This window comes from Theobroma cacao, chromosome 7 (assembly GCF_000208745.1).
Source record: "Theobroma cacao cultivar B97-61/B2 chromosome 7, Criollo_cocoa_genome_V2, whole genome shotgun sequence".
NCBI lineage: Eukaryota > Viridiplantae > Streptophyta > Magnoliopsida > Malvales > Malvaceae > Theobroma > Theobroma cacao.
This window is the reverse complement of record NC_030856.1, coordinates 2480316-2503389: the sequence shown is the minus strand read 5'-3', so window position 1 is coordinate 2503389 and position 23074 is coordinate 2480316. Positions and strand designations below refer to the sequence as shown.

Below are 23074 nucleotides of genomic sequence, written 5' to 3'. Positions count from 1 at the left end.
TTTGGGTGTTTCTTTACTTAGTTTTGCTTTGGTATCATTAAAAAGACACTTTTTCCCTTTTTCTTTTTTTTTTTTCTAATTCTCTTTCAATCAACTCATAATGAACTCATGAAAATTTCCAACATCTCATCAAATCCTCGATAGGAAAATTCATATTCTTTTAATAGAATAAATTTTTAACCATTAATCTAAAAAAATAAACCCAAATCTCAATGTCTTATCTCTCAAATTATCAAAAAAAAAAAAAAGGGTTTCAATGTTTTCGGAATCGACTATTTTTTTTTGTTATTAACAACCGCTCTTCTAATTCTATAAATCTCATAAATCATAAAAACTTTGATATCTTATAAGTTACAATCGATTATGATATTGTTTTTCTCTCTTTTTTTAGATGAATTTTCTCATGACGATATATATGTTGACGTTCAAATCAAAATTTAACTTCATGGATTTTCGATTTAGATAAATTCAAACAATAAGTTTATTTTTTGAGATTTTATAAATATTTAAAATTTGTTTTTTAAAAGATAAAATTTTAACCAATTAATTTATGGTGAAATTTTTGAACACTAATTACATCCTCTAAAACAATATTTTCTGGCAAAATTGTGGGTTTTGTACGAGCCCAAGTTCATCGTGTCAGCTGGCCCAAGGAAAAAGATTGATTGGATTGAAAAGGGACAAAGGGCCCAGATGAAAGTAGCAATCTTTCTCACTTTTTGGCCCAAATCCAATCCTTTATATTTCTCAAAGTTTTGATTTTTCCCAAAACCCTCCAAAAAAACCACAAACCCTGCAGAAAGTTTGTATCTTTATCAAATTTTAGTTAATTAATCGACAAAAAGGAAAGGGAAAAGAAAAAAAAAGAACAATGGATTCTGAAATTGATTCAATGAAAGAAGAAAAATTGAAGACTCTTTTGGGTCACCTTGAAGCAGAGCGTGGCATTTTGGAAAGAATTGTTTACAAGAACAAAAACCAGCATAGGAGATCCTCTTATTTCCAGCGACTTCTTAAGGTTATTTTGATTTCTTCTTATTTTATGCGTTTTTTTTAAAAATTTTTTCGGCTTTTATTTTTCTGGGTTTTGTTTGGAAGATGAAAAAACCGATAGTGAAAGAGGAGAAAAATAAATTTATAGGAGTTTTGGGTGGTAATGATGTTGTTTATTAGAAAGGGAAAATGCATAGTTTGAGAAACTAGCTGTTTGGTTGCTGGGAAAGCTGAGAAGAGAAAATTAAAGGAATTTGGAGCAAAATTTTTTGAAAGTTTCTGTTTGTTGTTTTAGTTTAAGAAGTAGACTTAAGATATCCCATGTTTACTAGCAGATGATTATACCACCAGTTTAACAGTCGAAGTTTTGGTTTTCTTTTTACTGCATTATGTTTGTAACCAACATTTTTTTTATTTATGTAAATTAATTTTTCATGGAATTAGGTGAGGAGGGACTTGAGACTGTTGCAATCTGCTAATTTGGAGGAATTACTAAGTTCCTGCTTTCAAGTTATCGCTGGAAAGAGACCTAAACAAAAGGTGCATCTTTTGGAAAGGTACTCACTCGAACATTTAGTGACACATTTACATTTGCTCTTTCTAAACTAGATCAACGACAGATAATGATTTAGAGCCTGTTTGGCCTAACTTTTTTTTAACTTAAAAATTATTATAAAGCTCTTATGAAATATAATAGCTTTTAGAATTAAGTTAAAGTTATTTAGTAAACTATTTAACAAAAAAAATTATGTAAGCTCTAATTCGGTTAAAATTACCATAAAGGGTATTCATTCCATCTTCAATCACCTAATAAGCTCTAATGTAATGCTTCAAGTTTATATATAATTTTAGATGTTAAAATCGAAAAAAATTAATAAAAAAAAAGAATAACTTTCAAACTTGTATAGTAACAATTGTATTAAATTTTTGTTGATCTAACAAGCAATCAAACCATGATGCTTCAATTTTTTTAAAAAAAAGAGAAAATAGGAAACGATGTAGTTAATATTAAAATCCTTTTTGGTGAAAAATAGAGAAAATTTTTAAATAGTACCTGAATGCAGTTTTGAATTTTAGATTTTTTTTTCTCTTAATCTTTGTAAGAACAAAAAAATTCTAGATTTTGATATTCTGTTGGTGGGTCTTTTGTTTTTTTATTAGTTTTTGTAGAGAGAGGTAGAGAAGAGGGAAATCGTGATTTACGTTGAACAATGGTAATTTGTAGAGGGAAAGATAGGAGAGGGAGATTAATTGAGAGGGGTATTTCTGAAAATCAATGTGTTTATTAAAAAAGATAAGAAAAAGCTCTTCCCTGGAGTTTTTTTTTTTAAGTTCTTTTTTTAAAAATTTTGTTCTTAAAAAAAAAGTTGTTTTTTTTTAAGAGCTTTTCAAAAATCATAGTTGGCCTGCCTTTTATTTTTAAGAGATAGATAAGCTAAAAAAAACCTAGGTCAAACATACACTTAATAAAAGAGTTTTCTGCATGTATTTGAGTACTACCTTTGGCTTCAGAGGGAGAATAGGGTAAATAAAGTAATTTGTTCATTTTCTTTGTTTGATATGAATTTTCAGTAGCTTAGGGAGCTTAACATCAAATTGATTGATTAAGAGTGTAGCCATGGATTTGTGGGATAGAATGTTTGTCCAATGCATTTGTTGCCGGTGGAGAAGGAGGTTATGCAAGAATTAGTTGTAATATATTAGCTCACCAGATAATCAATCTCTTACTCAAAACATAAATCATGTCTTTTGCTATAAGAACATATTGACACATATTCACTAGACACTATATCTAGGAGTTCATTCATTTTGTTTGCTATGCATAGTTTGAAGAGGAGAAAATATGATGTTGGAAAACCTAATTTTATGGAGCGACTTTTGGGAGCAGCACGCTTACTATCGCAAGTACGTATTTAGTTCTCTTTTTCTTCATCTTCCTTTCTTGTGACTACTACCAATTTCCTGCAAATTATTATCTTCTGATCTATGTTAGCTTCATTTAGGAAGGTTGTATGTCTCTCCAAGCTCCAGTAAGAAATCTCAATTTTCATGCCAGACTTTGCCTTTAATCTGAAAAGTTTTATGTTGATGCCTTCACTCTTACTTTTTTATTATCTTTAGAATCTTGTTATATTATTTCCCTTGTTTAATGTTTGTACTGTAAAGGTAAGAAGTAGTTGACATAATATTGTATCTTATAAAATCTCAAATTTTCTATTATCAGTCCCCTTTGCTGATGTGATCTTCTTCAGGTTGTGCATTTCATCTGGTTCAGTTTTATGGTGCTTTACTTCTGTGATCACTTTTATTAGCATGCTTTTGTGTATCTTTGCATGTGAGCAATGCCTTATCCTAGAGGCAATTGAGCCTGGTGCAACTATTTTAGGAATATACTCTCCAATTAATTATGTGTTTATGTGGATGAGTGCTCTGTTTCTATTGCAGATTGTTGAGACAATGTTGAGGGCAGCAACGTATCCTCTTTCATGTTCTATTGTTAAATTGGGTATTACATAAGCATTTAGAAAATTTACAATAGAGATTGAAACTTTATTTTTACATTTTCTTTTGTTAACGAATTAGGCTTAGTGACACATATATAGGCAAATCCTTAAATGCTTAACACATGCTAAAAGCATCAAATAATCTTTTGCAACCTTGACTGGCTATAGTGAGGTATCTACTTTGCTAGCTCGCTCATTTTTCATGGGATTTTCTCTGACTGTTTTAGCTCTGCTTGCTCGCCTTCGAGTTTTGGTTCAACAAGTAAGTTTAAACTTCCAATTAATAGTTAAATTTTGTAGAAGCAGTTACAGCCCAGCTGGGTTATCAAGTGGTTGCAGTGATCCAGTTTACATTGTTAATGGACCTGTCCTAAGTAGCATGACATTTAGCCTTTGTTTTCCTTTTGCAGATATTACTTGATATTGTCCCAGTGTTCAACACTGTCTCTTCTCTCTCCCAAAGGAAGCACTCTGTAAAAATAACTCATGAAGGAATTGAGGTTGATCCATTACTAGACAGATTCTTATAGTCCAGAACCCCTTCTTCTTCTAAAATCTTGTTGCTTAGAGCAGCTTCATAAGCCTTTTTACTTCACAATGATGCAGGTGTACAGAGAGTTTTATCCAAAAAAGGAGGACTATGTCACCTTAGAGTGTGTCTGGAACACAGATAAATTTGTATTGGCTGAGAGGATGAATAAATGTGAGATTGAAATGCCAGAAGGGGACAATGGTGGAGAAGTTTCAGTAGGAAATAATGCCGTGCGGTACCAGAGTATCGAGTCTTTTCTTGGAGGTAAAAGCATTCATCATATTTTCTTGTTTTGCATTCTTTTTCTTCTTGTATCCAACATCTTCCCTCTTTCAAGTTTCACCTCCTTTTTCCCCAGTTGCCTTTTTACTGTGTAGTTCTTTATCTGCTATGCATTCTAGGCTACAAAAGTTGCCAATTTCCATTTAGGATTGAGTGCAGCTAGGAACCCAAGCATTTAAAACAATTTTGGCATAGGTAGTCCCTGTACGGTTAGTACCTACTTTGAACTTTTAGGAATGTTTGACTATTATAGTCTCTATCATGGATTCTCTGAGTAGAAAGACTCCTTGCTAGGACTCATTAATTTGATTAACACAGTCATCTGATTTGGAATATAGCTGTCTTAACCCCCAGTTTGAAGCTGATGAGATTTTGGTGCTATGAATCTAATTTTGACAGTAAGTTGACGTGTTCCATGAAATGTCTATTGTAGATGATGAACCAACTACTGAGAAGTCTGATACAGAAAGATTAACTCACATGAAAGACTCTATGACCAACCTGTTGACAGACACCTCGATTGAGGGTGAGGACAGGGGGCAGGTTGAAAAAATTGCTGAAAAAGTAGATACCACTGTTAATACAGAATGCCCTAGCAAAAATACATCTCAAGATCGCGTGCTTGCAGACACTGGCACTTCTGCTAGCTTTGGTAGTTCAAAAGTTATGCCTGGTGCTAGGAAAGTGGCATTTGTCTCTGTAAAAGGACCAGTATCTTCAACTGCAAATCCAATTGATCATCCTTCAAAGGCTGCAGCATCAACAATGAATCCAACTGGTCTTCCTTCAGAAGAAACTGGAAAGAGTGAAGGTGACAAGACTGATGCATTTTATAGTTTGCTCACTCGCGGAAACTACAAAGATAGTCTCTTTGGATGATTTGATCAACTCAACAAGCCATTCTTTCGATTTGTTTCATGTCTAGTATCAGAGGTGGCCAAAAGAATACAAGAGTCAAGGAAATGATATCCCAAACCGCACCTCACTAGGAATAGCTGAAGTTTTGCTTGTTATCACAATTTTGGTCTTCGAAGAGGATATTTCAATTGTACATATAACATAGAAGTTTTGCTAATGAGAGAATCTACTTATTTTCAGTTGAATTTGCAACACCTGTTGAATTGAGGTTTGCTTTCATTTTTCTTTTATCTTTTGTGTATCATTCTGGGTTCACTACTGCTCTGTATAAAACTTCAAAACTTCTTTGAGTCTGTCAATGGTACATGCCTTCATACTCAAACGTTTTTGGCTCTCCAGCCTCAACCAGGATCTTCAAACTATCTTGACATTTTGCTGCTCATAACTGCATACAAGTACCACTCTGTATGACAAATAGTTAAAGCTATTTTTCTTCACCGAATGAATATAGTATTTCACTTCCCGCATAACTGATTTTTTCACACTATTAAGTTTCACTCTAGTAGCGGTTTGATCAGAAGCTTTGCGCTTTTCATCTAACATTATCTTAGGATATGCACATGCAGATACAGAACATGCCACACACAAAGAGTTATGAAACATAAAGCATGACCAAAATAGGAATGGAGCTTGAAAACAACTACCCAAATGACATAGAAATGCATTGAAAAATTACTACACATTAGGTTTCTCGTCTTTCTATTTCTGTTCTTTGCCACGTTTTATCAGGTATTTAATCCAACATGCTGTCCATAGCAACTCTACAACTTTCCATATTTCAATCAATGGATAACAGGCTTCAGAGGATGTGCTCTCAGGTTTGACAAGTCAAGAGCAGAATCAAGCTCTTCATCTAGTTCACCAACAACGCTTCTGCAAGAATTAAGGGATAAAAGTTATTGAACAGCTTATAGCAAAGCATATAGAGGAAATCACCTTAGTAAACAACTGCAAATGGAAAACAATGAATAGAAAAGGCAGAACAGTGACATACATGTTGTCACCTCTTATTATGTACAAACCCAACACAAGTTGTTGAACACCTTCCTGCAAATTTCAACCTAGAATTAATAAAACAAGGAAAAAAACTATAGCAAGGGCTTCAATTATATAATATTTAGGGATGAAGAATAAGAAGAAAACAGGGAAAAGCATCAAATAAAGATAACAAAATTATTTCCTAGTTAATATATTAATGCTCTTCAAAGTATTATGATAAAGATAAACCTTTTGCTTCTAGAATTGACTAGGTGTGTATGGATTAAAGGATATATATAATCAATTGGAATGTTGTTAAATAAGGACACGAACCTTAGTGGAGTACACACGCTCATGAGATTCATCAAGAATGATGTTTGTGGCCTGGTCAAAGCCTTTTAAAATTCCCTGTATATTTGGGAGAAGAAAACAAAGAGTAATTATGAAGATTAGGCTCTCTATTAACTGAAATAGTTAAGAATTAGGCAACTAAAATTACTACGAAAGATAAAGAAACATATAGCAGGAATTCTTTAACATACCACTATGTTGCGTCCATCATTTGTAATAACTGAGATTGTCTCTGCACATAAAAGAAACGGTTGAGAGAGAGAGAGAGAGAGAGAGAGGACAAACAATGCCTATGCCATATTAACTTTGACAAAAGCTGCTGATCAAGAGAATAAGCAAAGCAAGAAAAAGGCTTAGAAGTTGACGCCAATTCAGCCCCAATTTTCATTTGCCTCCAAAGGCTATGCCTACACTTTACAAGAAAGAAAGAGGTTATCATGTACGCATACGATCCACAAGTGACTCAAGCCCAGGGCCAGTTGACATTTTGAAGCTTCAAAAGCAGTAAATTTGATCAGCAAGACAGGATGACAATTTTCTGCACAAGGGAAGATGGAAGACATAAGTTCCTGAATACAGATTTATGCATGGGGAAAAAGTAGATAAGATATATGACAAAAATACAGGAATAAAACCCCCTGCATAGTATCTTCATCAATTCTGTACTTCAACAGATAAGAACAGAAGTTCCACCTACATAATTCATTGACAAGTAACACGGGCAAATACATCACGACTCCTCAAAACCTCACAAGATTTCAGTCCACTACTAAGACTTAGTTATCGATAGGTTCCAACGCCATACTCTCTGTTACATTAAACACAAATTGGTGTATAGAACCAAATCAGATATGAATTAGGAAATGAGGCCTAGGACCCTAGACAATAGAAAGCAGAAACGGTTTTGGTATATTTTCTGCAACAACATAAAGTTTTTTTAACACAAGAAACATGCTTAACTCAACTATCCTACTACATTAACTGTATGATTCTTTCTATAATCTGAATGTAACTCAAGGGATATCTTTTACATACACTTTTAACCAATTTTTGGGCCTCAAACTAAGTACAGTCAACAGAGGTTCCTCACTTGATTAAAGTCTTAAAGTTTTGAATAGACTATTTACAGCTTGGAACAATGTTTTGATCACTAAAATGAAAAGTAAACAACAAGGAAGAAACATTATCATAGATAAAACTTAGTACTATATCTTAAAATCGGTATTTTAAAATTTCAAACAAAAAGAAACGGAACCTGGTCATTTCAACATCAACCCAGATATATAAATCACTCATTTCAACAAACCCAAATCTAAAAATGATAACTTTCATCAGATTAACAACTAAAAATCATAAATTTACATATTAATTTTACCTCTAACAAGAAAAAAAAATCATTACAAAATGTACAAAAAGGCAGAAACTTTAACAGAGGGAAGCTCAAACCTGAGTATGGAGCAGCTTTTAGGAGCCGAATATTTATCGGGTCGGGTTGTCGGGGTCTTGATTTTAAAGTATGTCGGCTGAGTTAGGGTAGAGAGACGGAAAAGGAAGAAGGGGGAGCGAAGGATTGATATTTAATGGGAGTGTGGGCTTCTTCTTTGGAAGGTGACGACGTGGCTTAATCTTTGCTGTTGGTAAATTTATTTTAAGAATGACGTGGCATTTTCACCTTGCAGTCAGTAAGCTTGCAAGTATCTAAATATAATCTCATTAAAAAACCAAAATTTGATGATTAGTATCTGTCATGGGACCTAAAGTGTTAAAATTGGAAGATTGGATCAACTAGGAAAGGCTATCAGTAGGCTTTGCAAGATAGGCAAAAGCTTCATTTTCTTTCCCCAGAATTGGCTCTTCTTGTTAAAAACAAGTACCCAAAGCATGTGGCAACACCAATTTTCAGCATTGGTACCAACTTTACTGATCAATATTGGAAAAGGAATTGCCAATCTTAACAAAAGTTCTTGTATGGTTTAGTGTTTATCATGGGACCTTCATCTGTACAAACTGATAAAGATGGACTGACCCCAATTGAAAAATACCCTTTCTTTTTACTTTGTTTGATTCATGAAGATAAGTGGTTAACTGTTATTTAACTGTAAGCTGCTAAAACACCATGCCTTGTCCGAACCCAAACGTCCTCGTTTCATTGATATTTTCAGAAAAGTTTCCAACATTGAATTGAGAACTCAAAGATTAGTTGACAGCTAAAAAACTGTGATAGCACATTAAAGAGAGTTCAAGAAAGAACTTTACAGAGAGAGAAAGAGAGAGAAAGGTTGAGGAAAATGGTGAATAATGCAATTCTTCATCATCAAACTTCACCACTACTTCTCTTTCAATGTTGTTCATCTTCTTACTCTTCTCCTCCTCCTCCTCAAATCCCCAGGTATTACTAACTTCTCCAAGTCTCTTAATTGATGGGGTTTTTTTTTATGGAATTGTTCTTTTTGCTGCTGCCCATGAGCAAGATTCACCTTTTTTTATATAATCTATTTCTTTTTCTTTTCTGGGATTTATTCATTTTAATTATGGGGTTTTTGGTTGAGCTTTTCTGGAAATTGAGGAATCCAGAAAAGAGAAATGGTAGCTTGAAATAGGGTGTAGAATTGGTGAGAATCCTGCTTGCTATACTTGACATGTTGTCACTAATTATGAGGAAATTATGGTTGCCAATTATGGTTTAGCAGGAAATGAATTTTGGTATTGGTTTTTATGCTGGAAAAGGAATTACTGTTTTCAGCCTTTATAATTCAGTTTCAGCAGAGGTACTTCTTCATTTGGATTCATTAAAATGTTTTAAGCTGTAAAAAACTTAGATTTTGAAGGTGCCTCTGCGTCATTCATGTTATTTCTAACTTCTTACATGTAACACCTGTTTTAACATTTCACCATTTTGCTATCACAAGGGGACTGCCTGGAAAGCTGATATTAAAATGCTCTCTCAAGAGCCCTCCCTCAAGTAAAGTTGTCTCAAGTCATATTGTTCCCGGCCTTGCAGCCTCATTGATATTTCTCTCTCAAACAAACCAGGTAGGCTGGTTGTCTTTCTTCTAATTCTAGTGCAGTGAATATTAAGTCTGAAACATACTTAACAATTTGAGAGAAAAGCTAAAGTCCCTTCACTATTCGATAAATGACAGGCATTAAATTATACAGATAGGTTTCTCTAATCATTCATTGCCTGTCAGGGATCTGGTTACAAGCTTCTCTAGTAAAAGTCATCCCAAGTCCCAACATGGCAACACAATCCAGACTATTGGAAATTTCAATATTTACTGAAATCATTTCCCAATTCCAAGCTCCAAAGTTGTTAAATAGGTGTTCAAATCTTGTATTTTCCAATTTTTAGATCATGATCATTCTGGAACAGTTAGTTGGTTCATTCTCTCTAGCTACCCTTTTGTGGAAATGTATTGCAGTTCTCTCTTTTTGCTGGATCTTAAAGTTTGTGAGTTTGAGTTGTGTTGAATTTGCAGGAAAAGCTCATAAGAATCTCATCCAAACTTCATTTTACCTGATAGAGTTAGTGTGTATTGCCAAAGGATGCAAGAGCTTAGGAATGCAGTAGAGACTTCTTTATTTTGTAATCACCTTTCATTGGCAGGTTCTTGCGGCTGATTTGCCTCATCACCACAACATCTGCCAGCTTGCAAGTGCCATGGATAATAGCCCAACTCTTCCACTTGAAGAAGATTCTGGCGAAAGAAATGGGAAGCTAATGATGATGAGAGGTATGACAGCTAAGGATTTTGATCCTGTTAGATATTCTGGAAGATGGTTTGAAGTAGCATCACTCAAACGTGGATTTGCTGGACAGGGTCAAGAAGACTGCCATTGCACTCAGGTAAATATCTAAAGGTAGATACAGTACTAATTTGGAGTGAAGATACTCTTCTTTCAGGGTCACTCTTTACCATCAGAAAGTACTTCATTTCTCTTGCCGTTATATGACACCTATAGAATTTGGCCCAAAGCATTCAAAAAATTGTAATTTACCACCTATTGTTTTGATTGACACAAGCTTGAACTATTTCAATTATCATTCATCCATGTAATATGTTACCATGTGCAGTTGGAGTATGCAAAAACCTAGTTTTTGTCAAAATTGGAACCCTTTACTAATTGCTTATCTAATCTTTCATTACTGTAGATTCCTATTCTCAAAACTTTTTTGACTCCCAAACATTTGATTGCTAAAACTATTTTGTAATCAATCAACTTGCAGGGTGTTTATACTTTCGACATGAAAGCACCTGCTATCCAAGTTGATACATTTTGTGTTCATGGAGGGCCTGATGGATATATTACTGGTATAAGAGGGAAGGTTCAATGCCTTCCAGACGAAGATTTAGTGAACAATGAAACAGATTTAGAAAAGCAAGAGATGATTAAGGAGAAGTGTTACCTTCGTTTTCCTACGTTGCCTTTTATTCCCAAAGAACCTTATGATGTGATTGCTACTGACTATGACAATTTTTCCCTTGTTTCTGGAGCAAAGGACAGAAGTTTCATTCAGGTAACTGGATGATGTATATATAGTAGTGTACATTGAATTTTCAATATAAATCATTAAGATATTACTGTAGATTGTTGCTTCAGCAGTACAAATGCTAATCTTCTTGGTAGGTACACATGCTTCAGAGTGTGGATAAGAATTATATTACTTTTATTCCATGTAGTTACTCAAGTTGTTCAATAATACAAATGGGGGAAGGGACTGCAAATAGATATGATTTTATTATTCAAACCGTTCTTCACTCCTTTTCTGTATTTAGGCATTTCTTATATGCATTTAACAAGCAGCTTGTTCTTATTAGTACTGATTTTCAACTGATTTCTTGTGCTGTTTGATGCAACCACAGCTCAAATTCTTACTAGTAATATACCAGTTGATGTTGGTTTCTCAGCTTAATGTTTCAGATACATAACTTATAAGTACTGACATCATTTATTTCAGATCTACTCAAGGACACCTGATCCCGGACCTGAGTTCATAGAGAAGTATAAAGCATACTTGGCGAATTTCGGATATGACCCAAGCAAAATCAAGGACACCCCACAAGACTGCCAAGTGATGTCTAACAGTCAGCTAGCTGCTATGATGTCCATGACTGGGATGCAACAGGCTCTAACAAACCAGTTCCCTGATCTAGAACTAAAGGCTCCTGTTGAATTGAACCCTTTTACAAGTGTATTCGACACTTTGAAGAAGCTAGTTGAGCTTTACTTCAAATAGATGTATAAACTTGCATAACTAGCATTATTCTTCTGTACTTCAGCATAAAGTTATAGAACACATTAGACTATCTTTCATTCATTGGTGTTCTTTCCCCTGCAATCTGTCATCCATGACATTGTACAACCAGCTCCTCAAGCATGCAGCACCTAGAAAAGAGCCTTTGAACCAATCTGCTGTCTGAAACTTCAATCTGACGAAGATGGAGAACTTTGAGATTTGGCAGACAAACTATAGGAGGGACTTCCAGGATTAAATCATTTCTGAATTTCAGTTCCAATATCACCAATGTCTCGCAAGTAAATAAACAGCTAGTACTAAGCAGCTCATTGGAATGTAACTTCTGTGATGTGCATGAATTTTTAGCTGTTGAACACCATGCCACAGTGCATAATGTATCCATCTTACCGACCTGGGAAGTGGGAACACATCCTTCTTGTTCAGGAGCAGAAAATGTAGTGATGTTGTTCTGAATTCTGATCTTCCTACAACTGATGTTCATTTACTGTTGGAACAACAACACTGCCAGTCCTGATTGTTCGAGTCGGATTATCTTTCTTTGCGCTTTTCACTCCTACCAAACATGCCTTAAGTTTTTCTTTGCATAATATATTGGTTATTTGGATGATTAAGGATTAATTCTTCAAACTTGAAGGTGCTGTTATGTGATTTGATTATTAATTAACTATCTTTCTTCACACTTTTCCTTCTTGCCAAACATGGCTTTAATTAAAAAAAACTTATTAAAATACAAAGATTAAATTAATTACTAAATTCTCTTATTATAGTCCACGTGCAAGGCACGTGACATTACCTTCCCCTTATAAGACCCCAAAACTGGCGGGAATTTCACTCTCCTCAACTCCTCCAACCCCACAAAATCCCTCCATTTTCACTCTCTCTCTCTCTCTCTCTCTCTCTCTATGCAGAACGACACCGAATCATGAACAACGGCGGCAACTCAAGGAAGCGACCACCGCCGCCGTCGCAACACCAACCATTTCCGGCAACGAAGCACCAAGTGACATCGCCAGCGCCTCCCCCACTGCCGACGGAAGAAGATTTCGTCGATGAAGATGTCTTCCTTGAGGAAACCCTCATGGGGGAAGAAGACGTTGAATCCTTAATCCTCCGGGACGTTGAGGAACGTCAAGCTCTCGCTTCTCGTCTTTCCAAGTGGGCCCGCCCTCCTCTCTCTGGTGCCTACACTTCCCAGTCTTGTAGCATCGGTAAGTTTAAAAATCAAACCTTTTGAAGTAAATACTTGATTTTTATGGTTGTTGTGGAAAAATTTTGAGCTTTTCTCTTTTATTTTTGTTTTGTGGGGTTTTAGTTTTCCAGCAATTGGAGATTGATTATGTGATTGGAGAGAGTAACAAAGATTTGCTGCCTGATTCTTCTGGTCCCGCTGCCATTATCCGAATTTTTGGGGTTACAAGAGAAGGTACTTTTTTCCTGAAATCTGTCATAGTTAAGTGATGTTTGGCTGCTAAGAATGCTTAAGAAAATTAATAAATTATGTCAACTTTTTTTTATTTGATTTGAAATTTTTTTAGTGGTTAAGCATTGCCACATGTGGTTGCTGATAAAAAAAAAACATCATTGCGGTTTTATAATATCATCTTTGAAGATTAAAAATCCCAAAATGTACATGTTATGTCAATCTGATGAATTGCTTATATTGGCAATTTGTAGGACACAGTGTTTGTTGTCTTGTTCATGGATTTGAGCCTTATTTCTACATTAGCTGCCCTCCAGGAATGGGCCCTGATGATATATCTCGTTTTCAACAAACCCTTGAGGTATTTGTTTTTACCACTTCCTTAGGTTATAAAATTGCTCTTATTGAGTTGCTTCTTAATGGTTTTAATTACATTGTTTCAGGGGAGGATGAAGGAGTTGAACAGAAATAGTAAGGTACCAAAGTTTGTTCGACGAGTTGAATTGGTTCAGAAAAGGAGCATTATGTATTACCAGCGACAAAAGTCTCAACCTTTTCTCAAGATTGTTGTGGCATTGCCAACGATGGTTACTAGTTGTCGCGGTAAAATTCCTGATGCTTTTGTATGGTCCGTAATTCATTTGAGTTGCATTCACTGCATGAAATGCATTTAGTGTAGTTGAAAGGTTTTTCTGTTTTTAGTTTAATTTTTTTGACATGAACTCTTAATTATGCACATAATTGAACATCTAGAAACCTGCATGCTTCTTTTTATATTTGGAGGCTTGTTAATCATCGATGACTTGCAGGCATTCTTGATAGAGGTATACAAATTGATGGCCTTGGTATGAAGAGCTTCATGACATATGAGAGCAATGTTCTTTTTGCACTTCGTTTCATGATTGATTGCAACATCGTTGGTGGTAATTGGATTGAAATACCGGCTGGCAAATATAAGAAGACCGCAAAGAACTTGACCTACTGCCAGTTGGAGTTTGATTGCTTGTAACCTCTTCTTTTGTCTATTTAAGAGGATTTCAACGATCTGCTTTGTTATTGGTTCCATATCCTCTGGGTTTAATTCCCTTCCCTGTTAATGTTCTTAGGTATTCGGAGTTGATTAGTCATGCCCCAGAGGGGGATTTCTCAAAGATGGCTCCATTTCGCATATTGAGTTTTGACATTGAGTGTGCTGGTCGCAAAGGTCATTTTCCCGAGCCTACTCATGATCCTGTTATCCAGGTCTTGTGCCTCTATTCAAGTCACCAATCTGTTTTGGGCAAAACTATTTTGTTTGTTCTTGGGGAGTCCTGATTTCATGTTGGATGAGGGATTGATTAAAAACTAATTGGTCATTTTCTTTCACTACTTCTGAAGAAAATTTTTGTTTCCTTCTAGGTGGCAAATCTAGTTACTTTGCAAGGAAAAGATCAACCATTCATCCGAAATGTCATGACCCTTAAGTCATGCTCTCCAATAGTTGGTGTTGATGTCATGTCTTTTGATACAGAAAAAGAAGTCTTGCTTGCTTGGAGGGTACTAATTTTGTCTTTAAAACATTTCTGTTTATTTTGCTATTTACTACTGAGGCATGCATAAACACAAGGTGTCAGTTTGTGCGTATTACTAAATTCCTCAAATAATTGATTCTTTTTTCTTATAGAAGTTGTTCAGGACACTGTATACCCTTTAAGAGATTCATAAAGCAACTTCCTCATTTGCATTGAACTGAGAAACTACAGGGAGTGGAAGAATTAGAAAAACACGTGCTTTCTCAAGCCAAATATAAAGCTGTCTTTTCTGCCATTATCCTAAGTGCACTATTGACATCATCAAGTCATCATGAATAACCTAAGTTTATGTCCAACTGCCTACTTTCTTAAGCCTCAATGGCTCTTAAGCAAATCATATGATCAATTTCCTTGTACTGAAGCTGTTCGTTGAAGAATGTAGTCAATCTCACATGGAAAGAGATCTTCATTTTGTTTACACAGCTCATTGTTTAATAAGCAGGTTTTGCTTGCAGGAATTTATTCGTGAAGTAGACCCTGATATTATAATTGGATACAACATTTGCAAGTTTGATTTACCATATCTTATTGAGGTAATAGAAACACTGAACTTCTGCTTTATTCTCCCTGAATGTTACTGTAACAAAGCTTTCTATTTGGTTCATTATTTTGGGTTTCCCTTTACTTGTATAGCAGTTGGATATGCAAACTTTATGTGGTAAAGACTGTTGCACGATTGAACCATCTAAGATTTGATTTTCTGGTTAATAGAGAGCACAGACATTGGGAATAGCAGAATTTCCTATACTTGGCCGCATCAGGAATAGTAGGGTTCGTGTAAAAGATACAACGTTTTCTTCAAGGTAAAGGATCTGTCATGTTTGTTATTGTCATAATTTTTTCTGTTCTTGAACTTAATTTCTTGTTAAAACTTTGGCCCTAGCTTGTTATCTCACACTGCAGTTGCTAAGAATACTCAGAATCTTCTCAAAAATAGAAAACATGAAAAACATTTTTACAAATCCACTCTTTCTCCCTTCTCTTTTGTTTCTTTTGAAAATACTCATTTTTTTTCTTTTCAAATTAGCATTTTTGTTACCCCATACTTCCAATGGCCAAGCTAGCTGCTTGTGTTGTCTCAGCAGTGTTTAAAAGTCTTGTCCTCTCAGGCTGTCTTTCCTATAAGGCTATAACCTGAAAGGTCATACGAGGAGCTTAATGTGAACCAATCTTGTATTCATTTTCTTTTAGCTTCTTCAATCTATATCCTTATTGAAATACACTGTCACGATTTCAGAGTGAGATTATGAAAAATAAACTATGGTATCTGTAATTTACTTAGCTGCTACTAAGGCTTTTTAATTGAGTTTATTATTATTATGATTCGATACTTTTTCCACTCATAGCGTAACATAACTATTGTTGGTTTTCTTCCAGTTTCTGGTGTGATTGAAGAGTTACTTTCCAAGTCTGTTTCCGGTTATTGATGCTGGTTTGTTTTGCAGACAGTATGGAACTAGGGAGAGCAAAGAAGTTACCGTGGAAGGGAGAGTTCAGTTTGATTTGCTTCAGGTTTTCTGCATGCAGTTCTTCTACTTCATGAGTTTGTAGTTTTTATCTGAGAGTTTAGATGATTTATATTGAGAGATTAATTTGCTGTGTTTCTTTCATTGTAGGTTATGCAGCGTGACTACAAACTAAGTTCTTATTCACTGAATTCAGTTTCAGCACACTTTCTTTCTGAACAGGTTAGAATTTCTCTTCTAAGATTATGTACCTGCTTTGATAATTATGTCTTGATAGTCAAGATATGCCGTTAGATTCTGCTAGTTGTTTCTAGGGATTAAGGTTCATTTCCGTGGATTCTTCTGCACATGTATTTACCTTTCAACATTTGTTGTTTCCTTTTGTTTGTCACTTTTATCTGAAATTGAAACTCAAGTTTTACATTGACATGGCTTTTGTACAGAAGGAGGATGTCCACCATTCAATAATATCAGATCTTCAGAATGGGAATGCTGAGACTAGAAGGCGTCTTGCTGTGTATTGTTTGAAGGTGCATATTTTGGTTTCAGTCTAACTTGCAAAACCTCAGTGCATAAATGATTATGGTTGCAGATTCTTTTGAATTTTTTCAGGTCCGTTCAGGAATTGAGAGGCTGAAGTAATCTTGATTACATGTTCTTATTATTGAACAGAAATGTTTACTTGACTTTCATTTTAATTGTAATTGTTAGTGATTGGTATGGAAATTTGCTCTGTCTTCATGTGCATGAGCCTTTTGTGATATTTGTGATAGTAGCTTGTGTCTACTTCGTTTAGTAAAAATTGCTATCATTTAATATTTCCATCTGAAAGAGCTTTTTAGGTTTCTTTTGCATTGTATTTATGAGCATAATATGGTGCATATGTATCACCACAAGTATTTTGAGTTGTTCAAGGCATGAGATGTTTGCTAATAGTTATTCCAATTTAATGACAGCTATTTTCTATATAAGATGCTACAAGCATCAGCTATCACTTCCACTGTAAAATCCAGTCTCTTGATCTTGATTTTGTAATCTTATGTCGGTCTATGACATCAGCAGGCACTATACGCTACTTTTTAGAGTGCTGCAGTTGAAATGGACGTAACTTCCAAATCATATGGGACTGAATCAGTATTCTTTTTCTTCTGTGGTTGCAGGATGCTTACCTTCCCCAGAGGCTCTTGGATAAACTCATGTTTATTTACAATTATGTGGAGATGGCTCGTGTCACAGGTGTCCCTCTCTCTTTTCTTCTTTCTAGAGGGCAAAGCATCAAGGTTAGTACAATTGTTAAGTTTTTGTAGTATCAAGTGATTAATATGTTAAACTTAAGATCTTTGATCAATTTTTTCAGGTACTTTCTCAACTTCTTAGGAAGTCTAAGCAGAAAAACCTTGTTATTCCAAATGTCAAACAGGCAGGATCTGAACAGGGAACATATGAAGGTGCAACTGTAAGTTTGTTTCAAATTTCCTTACTTTATAATTGTTATCTAAAACAGCAGCTACCTCATTAAAGATTCAACTGACATTTATCATTTGGATTAACTCTGATGCAGGTGTTGGAAGCAAAGGCAGGGTTCTATGAAAAGCCAATTGCAACACTGGATTTCGCATCTTTGTATCCATCAATTATGATGGCATATAATTTATGTTATTGCACACTGGTGATTCTCCCATACCATTTTTGTTTTTACTGTCTCATTTAGCTGTTATTTTTTTTTTTATAATTGGGGGAGGGGGTATTCGAACCCTGCTCTTTAGACAGGGGATAATGCACCAACCAATGAGCCAAATGCTCGGGTGCCATTTAGCTGTTATTTTATTATATTTTAAGTTATGTTTCTTTTACTTGGATCAATGATTTGGTTTTAGAGGCTTTTGCGCAAATTTCTGATCTGGATGGTCTTTGTGAAGGTAACACCTGAAGATGTTCGCAAATTCAACCTCCCACCAGAATGTGTTAACAAAACTCCATCTGGTGAAACATTTGTTAAACCAAATCTGCAGAAGGTTAGATTATTTCAAACAATGTGAATTTTATTATAGATAATTATTTCTCTATAAATAAGTTAACTTTAGAGGTTTTATTTTATTTCCCCTTGATGTATACTTCATATGTTTAACTGATTAGAAGAATGAAAAATTTCAGGGGATACTTCCAGAAATCTTGGAAGAGCTATTAGGTGCTCGTAAACGAGCAAAAGCAGATTTAAAGGTGATTACAATAGTTTTCTTTAATTGCAAGTTTCTGCCTCATGTTGCTATTGGTTCTATATTATACCATCAAAATATTAGTTGCTCATCTTCTCTTTTGATCACTTTTTTGCCTCCATTTTCTTTTGACTCATATTTTTTATACAAATCTAGGAAGCAAAGGATCCACTAGAGAAAGCTGTTTTAGATGGTCGACAGCTGGCCTTGAAGGTAGGATCATTACTGTTTTGTTATCATTCATTTTCAAATGGTAAATTATTGCATTCAGGGGTGTAATTAACATGTTTCCTTATCTGCTTTTAATAACCGTGATCTCTTTGATTTATTATTCTGTTTCAGATAAGTGCAAATTCTGTATATGGATTTACAGGAGCTACTGTCGGTCAGTTACCATGTTTAGAGATTTCTTCAAGTGTTACAAGCTATGGTACAATAAAATGTCTCTTTTTGACAGTATTGCTAGATAAAAGTTCCTTCTTTATAAAGTTTTGTTTGATCTAACACATTGGTTACCTTGTAAAGGTCGACAAATGATTGAGCACACCAAAAAACTTGTTGAAGATAAATTCACAGTGCTAGGAGGCTATGAACACAATGCTGAAGTACATCATCTCAAATCCTCTTGTTGTAATGTTTTATTGTTGAAGACTTATATTTGTAATGTCGTAAACCCATCTGCTGGATATGATATATGAATCAAAACAGGTTAAGATTTGGTCAATTGTTTAGATCTGGAATCTCAAGGGTTTTTTATTTGAAAACTTCTTTAGTTTCAGATGCACTCATCACATGGATTATTTTCTCTCCTCTATAATCTACTTCGAAGTTTTCCCTAGTCGAGGCTGGTTTGTCTTAAATGTGCTTGGCAATTTCACTTTCTCTCCTGGCCTAGGGGGTTAGAGTGAAATAGTATTTTATTTGCATTGACATTTGGGCCTGCATGTGTGTATTTGTTGTTGCTTGATAGCCTTGCTTCACATTATTGTTCTGAACAATTGTGTGAGAAGGAGAACTAATAATGTTTTATCATCAGGTTATATATGGGGACACAGATTCAGTGATGGTACAATTTGGTGTGCCTGATGTAGAAGCAGCAATGAACTTGGGGAGAGAAGCTGCAGAATACATCAGTGGAACCTTCACAAAAGTAAGTCTTTTCTTATTTTAATTTGTGCTTCACCTTCTTTTATTTAAAATTGAAGAAAGCCCACACAGGCTACAGTGCAAATAGGAAGGGGGGAAGTGTTCCTGTGCAACTGGTTGAACCTTAATTTATTACACTTGGGTAAAATATTCTGGTCAGCTAGAATCTTGAATTGGTGTAACATGAAGGCTACTGTTTAGGATCATTGATGCCACAATATATTTAAAGAATTAGCAAATTATCAATCGAAACTTATTTTTGTACTTTTTTCAACCTCTATTTTACTTATTAGTTTATATCTGTTGTTAACATTTTTTTCCTTTTTCCTGGATGGCCTTAACTTGATGTTTTTAGCCCATCAAACTAGAGTTCGAGAAGGTTTATTATCCCTATCTTTTGATCAGCAAGAAAAGATATGCTGGTTTATTTTGGACAAATCCACAAAAGTTTGACAAAATGGACACTAAAGGTAAAGAAGTTTCACAACCATTTGAGCTTCTGAAAATTTTGTTGACTTGACTACTAATTCATGTTTTATTGTGAACAGGCATTGAAACTGTTCGAAGAGACAATTGTTTATTGGTCAAAAACCTTGTAAATGAATGCCTTCACAAATTATTGATCGATAGAGACATTCCTGGTGCAGTTCAATATGTCAAGAATACTATTTCAGATCTTCTCATGAATCGAATGGATTTATCACTTTTGGTTATTACTAAGGTGAGACAAATATCCTGGATTCCTGTGCCGTCACCATGGTGCTTAGATAGTTTAACATTCCCCTTGGGCTGTCTTTAAAAGTTTTTATAATGCTTGTATAAATATATGCCAGTCACTTTATTTAGTTTTGTTCCTGCTCCTATATAACAGGGTCTTACAAAAACTGGAGATGATTATGAGGTAAAAGCCGCTCATGTTGAACTTGCTGAACGCATGCGCAAGGTTGGTATTTTGCTTTTTCTTGTTACATTTTCAGCATGCTTCATATTATATATGTTTGAGGTACCCCATTATAGTACATAGATATCATGTTAGCGTTGTCTTCTGGCTGATTCTGACATATTTGTTAAACAGTCAATATTGCATGCCAAGTATGCATCTTATCATTTATTGCCAGAACACTTAAAGATGCCATAGTAATTGATGATTTTTTTTATTTTCTAAGTGATTTAATGCGTTGTGCCTTTAGTAAAGGCTGGGAATATAGGTCTTCTAAGGCAGCCCATTTGATATCCTCTATAAAATGCTTATGATTTTGGAGCATTAGTATGATTGTTTAATCTATAATTGACAGCGAGATGCTGCTACTGCTCCAAATGTTGGTGATCGGGTGCCATATGTCATTATAAAAGCTGCAAAAGGCGCCAAGGTAATCTTGCTGGCAATTTTTTCTTAAAAGAAATATTATTCCCTACTCTTGGAATTGATTATATTATATGGTATTCTGGTATCAAATACTGTCCATGAAATTCAGGCTTATGAGAGGTCAGAGGACCCAATCTATGTGCTAGAAAATAACATCCCCATCGATCCTCAATACTATCTTGAAAATCAAATTAGCAAGGTTTGTTCAGTGTTTATACTCTCAATTGTAGTCATAGAAGTTTGTTCCTTTTCATGTTTTAACAATATTGTTAATGCAACAGCCTCTTTTAAGAATTTTTGAGCCCATTTTGAAGAATGCCAGCAAGGAACTTCTCCATGGAAGTCACACAAGATCCATTTCCATCTCAACTCCTTCAAACAGTGGAATAATGAGATTTGCAAAGAAACAACTTAGTTGCATTGGCTGCAAGGCACTAATTAGGTATTATTGATTGCTCATATGTTTTAGTTTTTATTTAATGGATTAATAAGTTCTTTCATTTTTCTTTCCTTTGAAGGATTTGAAGATTCTTCATTTGGTAATCTTTGATCTTTTGACTACGTTTCTTAATTTAAACATGATCTCAAATTTGTATGACTCTTTGCTTCATAAGCTAGGTTTGCTCTACTATTTTCTTTGAATTCTTTATTGAAGCATGGATAATCTGAATGCTTAGTATTGGCATAACCTGAATGCTTAGTAATGAATAATCTGAATTTCGTTGGTAAATATGTAGGATTAAAAATGTTTAGAATTATCTGCAAGAACTTCAGAGAGGCTGCCTTCTTATTTGATTACTGCACAAGCATGCAAATGTATGACATATCTTGCATGTATAAATACCAATGTCATTTTTCTGCTAGGTATCTAACATTACACCATATTGAGTTTTCCCTCAGCAATACAGATCGAACACTCTGTTCTCACTGCAAGGGAAGAGAGGCAGAACTTTACTATAAAACAGTTTCTCAAGGTGGGCATTTTTTCCCTTATTGTTTTTCTGATGTGAAATAATAGTATTGATTGCTGGAGGAGCCAAGGTTTTTGACGTTATGATTGTGTGGAGTGACTGCAGTGTCAGAGCTAGAGGAGCTTTTTGGGAGGCTATGGACACAGTGCCAAGAGTGCCAAGGCTCTCTTCACCAGGATGTGCTCTGCACTAGGTTTTACTATCTCCTTTCTCTTTGTTGTTTGTGATGAACAATGTTGTTGTTTTAGGTAGAGCTTTTTCTCTGGAAATTCTTGATAAAATTGGGTTTTTTATAAGGGCTTGCAATACCTTAATATAGTGCACCTATAAAAATACCAATATAGGACCGTGCTTATTCAGTGATTTATTTGGAAAAGAGAGGGATCTACGAATGTATAGGCTAAGTATGACAGCACTTGATTGCCTTGTCCTTTCTCTTTTATTTTAGTTTTGAACAATACTTTATCATGTTTGCAGTCGGGATTGTCCAATATTCTACCGGAGAAAGAAAGCACAGAAAGATATGGTAGAAGCCAAGCGGCAGTTGGACAGATGGAACTTTTAAGACTCTTCAAGGTTGTTTTCAGTTGTCCAGTAAATGCATTTTCCTCAATCAATGAGCATTTCATGACCTGCGAATAGATAAGCAGGATATCCCAAACAATCTAGTCATGAAAAAAGGTGAAGCTAGAGTGATCTATCCTGAACTTTGATGCAAAGGATTAGGAGCAGGAGGAGCTTTCTTTTTTGGAAGTTGATGGAGATGGAACTCTAGATAGATCATCCTTTGTAATATCTTAAATTTGTCCTTGTACCGCTTCATCGAAGTGTGAAATTTGCACTAGCTTTACCACTTATGCAGTCACACATTAGCTTTTACAATTTTGCAAGTGGACTGTGGTTGACGGCTGTATATGTTGAAAAGTTCCTTTGAAGCTTATGTTCCTCTAGGTTTCGATACTTGCAGGCTTTGACTTGTAAAATGTTGAGCAATGTAAGAAATTTCAAAGTTTCATATCTTTCCACTCCAGTACAGTATGCATACTGGTACTTATTCATGGAGGCTTACTGGTTTTTATTGATCCTTGTGAAGTTATTGT

General features: G+C 35.0%; 4 protein-coding genes across 10 annotated transcripts; 3 read left to right on the top strand and 1 right to left on the bottom strand.

Moving 5' to 3' along the window:
- LOC18593586 lies at window positions 784-5436 on the top strand. Of its 2 annotated transcripts, XM_007020879.2 has the most exons (8): window positions 784-1018; window positions 1438-1550; window positions 2820-2898; window positions 3439-3467; window positions 3666-3759; window positions 3908-3997; window positions 4104-4293; window positions 4745-5436. In XM_007020879.2, exons 1-8 carry the CDS (start codon window positions 872-874, stop codon window positions 5188-5190), a joined length of 1188 nt encoding a protein of 395 aa, XP_007020941.2. In that variant the 5' UTR covers window positions 784-871; the 3' UTR covers window positions 5191-5436. The 2 variants fall into 2 exon arrangements, with proteins under 2 accessions (XP_007020941.2, XP_017980425.1); XM_018124936.1 differs by lacking the exon at window positions 784-1018 and having other exon boundaries at window positions 1456-1550; window positions 3246-3467.
- On the bottom strand, window positions 5854-8396 carry LOC18593585 (sm-like protein LSM8). Of its 5 annotated transcripts, none has more exons than XM_018124939.1 (7): window positions 8005-8145; window positions 7252-7366; window positions 7002-7096; window positions 6750-6790; window positions 6541-6615; window positions 6224-6276; window positions 5854-6102 (listed from the first exon to the last, which is right to left on the bottom strand). In XM_018124939.1, exons 3-7 carry the CDS (start codon window positions 7042-7044, stop codon window positions 6012-6014), a joined length of 303 nt encoding a protein of 100 aa, XP_017980428.1. In that variant the 5' UTR covers window positions 7045-7096; window positions 7252-7366; window positions 8005-8145; the 3' UTR covers window positions 5854-6011. The 5 variants fall into 5 exon arrangements, with proteins under 5 accessions (XP_017980428.1, XP_017980427.1, XP_007020938.1 ...); XM_018124938.1 differs by having other exon boundaries at window positions 7256-7366; XM_007020876.2 differs by having other exon boundaries at window positions 7008-7096; window positions 7256-7366; window positions 8005-8143.
- On the top strand, window positions 8688-12176 carry LOC18593584 (chloroplastic lipocalin). The gene is made up of 5 exons (XM_007020875.2): window positions 8688-8947; window positions 9468-9591; window positions 10166-10405; window positions 10787-11077; window positions 11519-12176. The coding sequence occupies exons 1-5, from the start codon at window positions 8847-8849 to the stop codon at window positions 11795-11797; spliced, it is 1035 nt and encodes a 344-aa protein (XP_007020937.1). The 5' UTR covers window positions 8688-8846; the 3' UTR covers window positions 11798-12176.
- Window positions 12659-23004, top strand: LOC18593583 (DNA polymerase delta catalytic subunit). 2 transcript variants are annotated; one of them, XR_001928870.1, is made up of 30 exons: window positions 12659-13026; window positions 13131-13241; window positions 13493-13599; window positions 13682-13841; window positions 14048-14243; window positions 14345-14480; window positions 14637-14774; window positions 15265-15342; window positions 15521-15612; window positions 16255-16321; window positions 16426-16497; window positions 16719-16805; window positions 17436-17555; window positions 17633-17731; window positions 17837-17944; window positions 18195-18290; window positions 18430-18495; window positions 18648-18704; window positions 18834-18921; window positions 19017-19096; window positions 19528-19641; window positions 19993-20107; window positions 20186-20358; window positions 20509-20580; window positions 20933-21007; window positions 21113-21202; window positions 21285-21445; window positions 21522-21542; window positions 21904-21977; window positions 22080-22103. XR_001928870.1 is itself a non-coding variant. In XM_007020872.2 (30 exons), exons 1-30 carry the CDS (start codon window positions 12741-12743, stop codon window positions 22537-22539), a joined length of 3294 nt encoding a protein of 1097 aa, XP_007020934.2. In that variant the 5' UTR covers window positions 12659-12740; the 3' UTR covers window positions 22540-23004. The 2 variants fall into 2 exon arrangements, 1 of the variants encoding a protein (XP_007020934.2); XM_007020872.2 differs by lacking the exon at window positions 21522-21542 and adding an exon at window positions 22452-23004 and having other exon boundaries at window positions 22080-22167.

Coding starts and splice junctions, on each gene's coding strand:
- LOC18593586 (XM_007020879.2), top strand. CDS start 872: ATGGATTCTGAAATTGATTCAATGAAAGAAGAAAAATTGAAGACTCTT. Junction 1,019..1,437: donor ATTTCCAGCGACTTCTTAAG/GTTATTTTGATT, acceptor TCATGGAATTAG/GTGAGGAGGGACTTGAGACT. Junction 4,294..4,744: donor TATCGAGTCTTTTCTTGGAG/GTAAAAGCATTC, acceptor TGTCTATTGTAG/ATGATGAACCAACTACTGAG.
- LOC18593585 (XM_018124937.1), bottom strand. CDS start 7,044: ATGTCAACTGGCCCTGGGCTTGAGTCACTTGTGGATCGTATGC. Junction 6,277..6,540: donor AGCGTGTGTACTCCACTAAG/GTTCGTGTCCTT, acceptor TGAAATTTGCAG/GAAGGTGTTCAACAACTTGT. Junction 6,103..6,223: donor ATAATAAGAGGTGACAACAT/GTATGTCACTGT, acceptor TAATTCTTGCAG/AAGCGTTGTTGGTGAACTAG.
- LOC18593584 (XM_007020875.2), top strand. CDS start 8,847: ATGGTGAATAATGCAATTCTTCATCATCAAACTTCACCACTACTTCTC. Junction 8,948..9,467: donor CCTCCTCCTCAAATCCCCAG/GTATTACTAACT, acceptor TGCTATCACAAG/GGGACTGCCTGGAAAGCTGA. Junction 11,078..11,518: donor AGGACAGAAGTTTCATTCAG/GTAACTGGATGA, acceptor CATTTATTTCAG/ATCTACTCAAGGACACCTGA.
- LOC18593583 (XM_007020872.2), top strand. CDS start 12,741: ATGAACAACGGCGGCAACTCAAGGAAGCGACCACCGCCGCCGTCGCAA. Junction 16,498..16,718: donor CACACTTTCTTTCTGAACAG/GTTAGAATTTCT, acceptor GCTTTTGTACAG/AAGGAGGATGTCCACCATTC. Junction 21,203..21,284: donor TTGAAAATCAAATTAGCAAG/GTTTGTTCAGTG, acceptor TTAATGCAACAG/CCTCTTTTAAGAATTTTTGA.